This window comes from Micropterus dolomieu, linkage group LG05 (assembly GCF_021292245.1).
Source record: "Micropterus dolomieu isolate WLL.071019.BEF.003 ecotype Adirondacks linkage group LG05, ASM2129224v1, whole genome shotgun sequence".
In the NCBI taxonomy this organism is placed as follows: Eukaryota; Metazoa; Chordata; class Actinopteri; order Centrarchiformes; family Centrarchidae; genus Micropterus; species Micropterus dolomieu.
Genome location: NC_060154.1, coordinates 5,621,436 through 5,628,963, shown reverse-complemented (window position 1 = coordinate 5,628,963; position 7,528 = coordinate 5,621,436). Strand labels below are relative to the sequence as shown.

The 7,528-nt window shown below is 37.8% G+C and overlaps 1 protein-coding gene across 1 annotated transcript; it reads left to right on the top strand.

Annotated features, from left to right (window-relative positions):
* The first annotated feature begins 3,769 nt into the window (after positions 1-3,769).
* Positions 3,770-5,223, top strand: LOC123971259 (trace amine-associated receptor 13c-like). The gene is made up of 2 exons (XM_046049976.1): positions 3,770-3,939; positions 4,416-5,223. Exons 1-2 carry the CDS (start codon positions 3,770-3,772, stop codon positions 5,221-5,223), a joined length of 978 nt encoding a protein of 325 aa, XP_045905932.1.
* Positions 5,224-7,528: the final 2,305 nt, after the last annotated feature.

The window sequence follows — 7,528 nt, the reverse complement described above, 5'->3', positions numbered from 1 at the left end:
TATTAACTGTTAGCTCACAGGGAATGGCTACTCACACACTACTTTCCTTCTCCCTCTTTCTCTCTCTCCCCTGCCTCTCTCTCAGACTGAGCCACCTGAGCTGTAGTTACAAATCCTTTTTTGACAGTAGTTTGCGGGAACATGTGCACACATAGTGATACTCTTTTATAAGCATTGTATGTCTCGTTTTAGATATATGTATAATTTGTATGTTATTATTATACCTGTTGTATTTTTTGTATATTTTAAACGTTATTTTTGTTGTATTTTATGTATGTTTTGTTTGTTGAATGTGGACCCCAGGAAGTGTAGCTGCTGCGTTAGTGGCAGCTAATGGGGATCCGAATAAATGAATGAATGAACGAATGAGAAGACATTGAGTACATTAAAAATAAAACATACTGAATAGTTTTTAAAAAGTTATAATGCTACATGCTGCTAAGATTTTGAAAATGTATATTTTTAAAATGCCAAGTTCAGTGACTGGAAATATCTGAGGTGACAGCAAGCAGAGAGCTAGCAGTGACAGTGCCATCAGTACTAAACAAGAAATGCTCTGTAACATTCAGTCTCTTCCACACACGTTGTTCATCAGTCTCCTATTAGCAAATAAACACACAGGAAACCTTGTAGCACTGAAAAAGATGTGTTTTCTATAACTTGCAAAAGTGTATTTACAAGGTTTATATTTGAACGACACGGCTGCATGTTTACACTCTTAAGACTAGCATTCACTGTGTAACTGCATATTGTTATGTTGTATCATCTACAAGGCATGGCAAGTTTATTGTTATAGCACATTTCGACAACAAGGCAATTCAAAGTGCTTTACATAAAACCTAAAAGCAACAAAGGGAATTTGAAAAAATAAAACATAAAATATGACAGAAAACAAAGAAAATGAAAACCGGACGTTACAGTACAGTGAAAGTTACCAATCTATGGCTTTAATTTAATTTAACTAAAAGCGGTGGTAAAAAAAGAAAAGTCTTCAGTCTTAATTTAAAAGAACTGACAGTTTCAGCAGACCTGCAGTTATCTGGGAGTTTGTTAAAGATATACGGAGCATAATAACTGAAGGCTGCTTCTCCTTGAATAGTTTTGACTCTGGGGACAGAAAGCAGTGCTGTCCCAGATGACCTGAGAGGGCTGGATGGTTCATAACGAAGCAGAAGATTAGAAATGTATTTTAGCCCTATACCATTCAGTGCTTTATAAACTAACAGCAGGATTGTAAAGACACCTGTAAAGACACCGTTACAGTAATCGAGTTGACTGAAAATAAATGAATGGAGTTTTTCCAGGTCCTGCTGATATATAAGTCCTTTAATCCTTGATATATTCTTCAGGCGATAGTAGGCTGACTTTGACTTAAGACTAATTGTCTTAATGTGGCTCTGTGGTTCTTATCATTGCCGATTGAAGCTAACCACTGACTTCCAATCGTTTCTCCCTGGCTCCAAAAACTATAATTTTAGTTTTATCTTTGTTCAATTGAATAAAATTCTGGCACATCCAATCGCCGACCTGTTCAATACAGTCACTCAGTGCCCATGTGGGATCATAGTCTCCTGGTGATATTGTCATGTAAATCTGTGTGTCATCTGCATAATTATGGAAACATATTTCGTTGTTTTTTCAAAATCTGAACCAGTGGAAACATGTAAATGTTCAACAAAAGAGGCCCCAGAATGGAGCCTTGGGGGACTCCACATGTCATTTTTGTCATTTCAGATGTGTGATTACCTATAGACACAAACTAGTCCCTTTCTTTTAAGTAGGATTAAAAACAGTTTAGTACTGTGCCATAAAGTCCAACCCAGTTTTCAAGTCTGTCGAGTAATATGTGTGGTTACAGGCAGTTGACAGGAAGATCCACACAGAAGACAGAACACTCCACCAGACGAACATGATTGAGTGAACACACTACAATGACCGGACACAGACTGAGGGAACAGACAAGTATATATGCACACCTGGGTTAACGAGCTGGGAGGGAGCAATACAGGTGATTGGGATCAGGACAACAAGGCAGGCAGAGAGTCAGCAGGAAAACAGAGAGACGGGCAGGCAGAGACAACAGAGGGTAACACAGAGGCAGGCCGGCAGAGAGACAGCTAACCCAGAATACACAGACCTGAAGTAAACACTAAGACATGAACTAATGTACAGGACTAAGAACTAAGACACGAGACAAGACAGATACTAAGTAACTTAAGGATGCAGACGAATAATAATAAACAAGGCTACACCGAATACACAGAACCAAAAACAGACTTAAACAGGAAACATGAACACAAAACCCACATTCCTAACAGACCGTGTCGAATGCAGCACTGAGATCCAATAATACTAAGACTGAAATTCTGCAGTGTTTCAGTGTTTAAATGGATGTCATTGAAGACCTTAACAAGAGCCGTCTCAGTGCTGTGGTGTGGTCGATATCCTGATTGGAAGACATCAAAACAGTTATTTAGTGCCAACAAAGCACTAAGCTGTTGAAAAACAGCTTTTTCAATGATTTTACTTTAAAATGGGAGATTTGATAGAGGCCTATAATTTCTTATTAGTGAACTGTCTAGACTAGATTGCTCTTTTTTAAGTGTGGCCTAATGACTGTAATTTTCAGGGCCTGTAGGAAAAAACCTGAGAAGAGACATGGTGACAATTTGTAGTAGATCTGAGGCCATGCATTTAGAAACATTTTAGAAAAAAAATGTTGGCAGAATATCAAGGCATCATGAGGAGGATTTCAGATGTTGTATTATGTCCTCCAGGTTTTTATGGTTAATAGAATCAAATTGTCTCATGCTATATGAATTGTTTTTAAGTGGACACAGCATATCCTGTTATTGACATGGAGGCACTGATTCTTGTCTGATTGTATGAATTTTGTCTGTGAAGAAGGAGGCAAATTCATTGCAGGCCCTGGTGGATAGAAGTTCAGGCTACAGGCACAGGAGGGTTGGTTAGCCTGTCGACAATAGCAAACAGGGCACGCACATTATTATTGTTTTTGGTGATGATGTGAGATAAGAAGGACCGCCTTGCATTTCTCAGTTCTAAATTATAAATGCGAAGTCTCTCTTTATAGACCTCATAATGAACCTGGGGATTTGTTTTCCGCCACCTGCGTTCAGCTTACAAACGAAATAAATTCCTAAAGACGACCAACAAAAAGGTCCTTACATCCTCTCAGCAAGCAAAGCGTGGACTGAGAGAGGCGCAGCATTGACGTCGTAAAACTTAGACCTCTTAAATAGACAATACAGGTATTAACATTTCAGTTTGAATATACTCTAAAAACATACTAAACATGTGTTTAGTAAAACACATATTCTTCAATATTTATCGGGATTTGGTGAAGTTTTAATAAAAAAAAGAAAATATAATTTCAACCTGGTTACACCAGCATAGCTCCACTCAATCTCAACATGAGCACAGGTTTAATCTGCCAAATTAGCCAGAATTACTGCTTACACACAAAGTCTTCACATGTCACACGATTTTGAAACCTTTCACTCAAAAAGCAAAACTATACACCAAATCTCCAAAACCATAAGCTATTTCTCAGTATTTCACTCAGTTTTAATTTTCATTAAACACGGATTTCAAATAGGAGGAATTGTCCTTGAGAGGAACAGGAGGAGGAGCGAAGGAGGGCCACTGGAAATGTGACGGACATGGAAAAGAAAAGAAATAAATTCCTCATCTTAAGAAAAGGATAATCAGAGGGCTGCTAGACCTCAGCTCATCACTATCTGTGATGATGGTGGAGACACTGGAAGCAGCTGACCTCTGTATCCCTACCCTCAACACCTCCTGCTTGTCATTGTCTGTTACTCCCAGTGAAATGCTCAACAATATACTGCTGTACTTTATCACTCTGCTCACTGTGATACTCAACTTGTTGGTTGTCATCTCCATCTCCCACTTCAGGTACAGAGTTGTTTCTTGAAATATAATATCTAATAGTGTGTATGAGTTTAACTTACTGAAGCTTTGTTTATGCTATGCTGTTATATGATAACAAGAGTGACTTTCCACCCACCAGCTATACAAGGTTTTTGAATATGCTTTTTAAAAAAAAGCTAAGACAGGCCAGAGACTAATCACTTTCAGTTGTAAATGAAAGTGTCATTCTCTTTATAAATGTGTCACAATAGCAGTAATCATGATAAACGCCTGTTTCATGATACCTCAAATCTGCTGTAGAAATTAGTTCTAATATCAAATAATTGATATTATGAGCTTTATTTGACATGTAGGCTGTGTAGAGTTTGGTTTTCATATTGCTATGTCTTTAAAAGTAAAATTTCACTTTCAGTATTCTTTCAATATGTATTCTCACAATGGCTGAGATCTAAACTTGTTTGCACCGAATATGAGGCACTAATGATAATCCCCCTCTCAAGGCAGCTCCACACTCCCACCAATCTCATCCTCCTCTCCCTGGCTGTGTCTGACTTGCTCGTGGGGCTTGTAGTGATGCCAACTGGAATCATCCTCCTGCAGTCCTGCTGGTTTCTGGGTAAAATTGCATGTGCTCTTTTGCACCTGGTGATCTTCACCCTCACCTCTGCCTCTGTTGGGAACATGGTGCTCATATCAGTGGACCGCTATGTGGCTATTTGTCACCCTCTGCACTATTCTTCCATGATAACACAAAGCAGAGTTAAAATCAGTGTGTCTCTGTGTTGGTTCTGTTCTGTTAACTACAACGTTATAATACTGAAAGACCAATTATCACATATGTATATTTTTAATTCCTGCTATCAAGAATGTGTAATTATCATAAACTCCATTTCAGGGACAGTAGACTTTCTTCTCACCTTTTTCGGCCCTGTTACTGTGATCATAGTTCTCTATTCGAGAGTGTTTGTGGTGGCTGTGTCACAGGCACGTGTCATGCGGTCTCAAATTTCAACTGTCAAATCAAACATTGTTACTGTAAAGAAATCTGAGATGAGGGCTGCCAGAACTCTTGGTATTACACTTCTTGTGTTTATACTTTGTCTCTGTCCATACTACTTTCCTTCTATTGCAGGACAAGAGACAACAGGGGGTGTAGATTCATCAGCTCAAAGGTGGCTGTTCTATTGTAACTCCAGTTTAAATCCTCTGATCTATGCCCTTTTCTACCCCTGGTTTAGAAAAGCAGTCAAACTCATTGTCAGTCTTCAGTTACTACAGCCAGGTTCCAGTGAGGCCAAGATAATGTAGAGATAGGCAATATATAGGCATAAACCCACAATTTAAGTAATTGAAATGTTAACTATGTAAGTTGTTGATGTGTCCCACAAGTACTTGAAAATCCTAAAGGCATTGCACACAATAAGGCCTATTAGGTTATGACACACTGCTGTTTTAATATGTAATGAAAGGAAAGGTTTTCCAAAGTATCCAACTGTGATGTGTTCTGTCCAGACAGAGGGCATGATTTGGAACAGAAGTATTAGCCCTTACTCTCAGACTTGACAAAACAACCAAAGTTTCTGGTTTATTTTCATCAGAGGTGGGTAGAGTAGCAAAGTAAAAGCAACGATGTCAAAGTGGTCATCAAAATAACTACTTGAGTTAGGCTAAAAGTATTTACTGAAAAAATTACTTGAGTAGCAAGTAACTATTTGATGCGAAGGTGACATGAAATAATTTTAGCTACTGATGGTTTTCCTCAGGTAAAGGTAAAGAAGCACACATACACTTATATTTATTTTTGATGAAATGACAAGTCATTATCTCCTGATTAGATAACCTGCCACGTATACACCAGACCAATATTCACGGTCTGTGGCTCTCAAGTGTGATTACAAAATACTACATTAATATTATTGTCTGTTAAGTACACCAATAAGTAAAGATTGTTTAAAAAAATGGATTACATATTTTCATGCTGTCTCCTATATTCAATTATGATTTGGCAAAGAAATCAAATTAGAAGGTAATGCTGTTATGTTTCATAATTTATTGCCTATTAAATACAGGTGTGTTTGCTTTACTTTTGCCTGCGGAAGCTCATCTGTGGTTAAATAATTCTATCAGTCACATCCACATGAAATAAAAAGTTGTTTGTGTGTGTGTGTGTGTGTGCATAATTTGGTCTTTCTTCATCAGGCTACACAAATGAGCATGATTAGTTAAATGCACACTGCTCGTACACTGTTAGCTTGAAGATTTACATTAAGATAAACATATTAGCATTAACACAACAGACACTGCTCTCTGTCAGCACAACGGTTCTCTGACATACTGACTTCACAACTGTAGCACAGCATTGTACACTAAATTTTCATCTGTAAATACTAGCTGCCATTACTATTTCAAAGCCATACTACCATGCTGTGGCTTCAGCCATTATTCTGCTCTGAACAGAGTCATGTGGATACGTGAATGCAGTGGGACAACAAAGCACTAGCAGACTTGGGACCAGCTGACCACCTACCTCTTAACAGATCATGAATGCATAAAATAATAAATAACCTAAAGTGGCACGATGAATGTAACAAAATGTAACAGAGTAAAGGTATGATGCATTAAAACTACTCTGGCAAGTACAATTTACTGAAAAAAAGTTACTTTATGTAACAGAGTAAATGTACCACTTAAAGTATCCACCTCTGATTTTCAGTGATCTAGGTAAATGTATTGCTGATAAACATTGCTGTGAAATTGTTGTAATATAAAAGGCCATAAGAACGTTTCCATGAGGAGACTGCAGGATATAAGAAAAAGGCAGCAAGCTGTTGTGGAAAAATAAAAATTGTCCTCTCGATTTACTAATTTTTTCCCTTCCATAACACCTCCAAGGCTCTATAACAAGGTACCTTCAAATACTTAAGAATTACTTCAAATTACAAAATCATCCAAATTCCTGATGTGCTCAGTGCAAAATAAAACAGAAGAGAATAATGTATATTTGTGACGTGGTCATAGTTCTAGTGTTTTTTACTTTAATTTGTTTTGCTGTACTGTTGCTGGGAGTGACCCAGGGGAATAATACAACCTCGACTAGGGAAGGTGTATGTGGACAGCGGAGAACCTGAAACCTGAACCTTTACAAGTGTTAGACACCACAGTCAATTTCATATAATCTGGCCTTTTACTACTTTAAGCAGTACTAATAAATATTTTGTCTGTGTAAAATTAAAGATACAGTAAAACCTTTAGATACCACATTGGCTCACACAGGATAACTCTGCGGCATGTCCATGCTCTTATAACCTACACAGGGGCTGCTGTAGGTCATAACTTGGTTTCCTGTCTCTGACTAGAATCAGTACATGGTACAGTTGTCTCTCTGTCCAGCTTTAAGACAGAGAAGCTAGACTGCTACATCTTTTTTTATTGTCTTATTTTATGGTCTTATTTCTAATAGTTTATTTTAGCACCTTGTGACCTTGCTCTGTGAAAGGTGCTATACTAAATCAACTTTACTTACTCACTTTCTTATCTGCTCAAAGACTGTGGGTGAAACGCTCGAGTCATGTTTTCAAACTAGAACAAAAAAGGAAACAGTTTACACAGAGGG

Bases quoted from the DNA above. Each gene is read 5' to 3' on its own strand.
- LOC123971259 (XM_046049976.1), top strand. From the start codon at position 3,770: ATGGTGGAGACACTGGAAGCAGCTGACCTCTGTATCCCTACCCTCAAC. The intron at 3,940-4,415 runs GTACAGAGTTGT...CCCCCTCTCAAG, and splicing joins ATCTCCATCTCCCACTTCAG to GCAGCTCCACACTCCCACCA.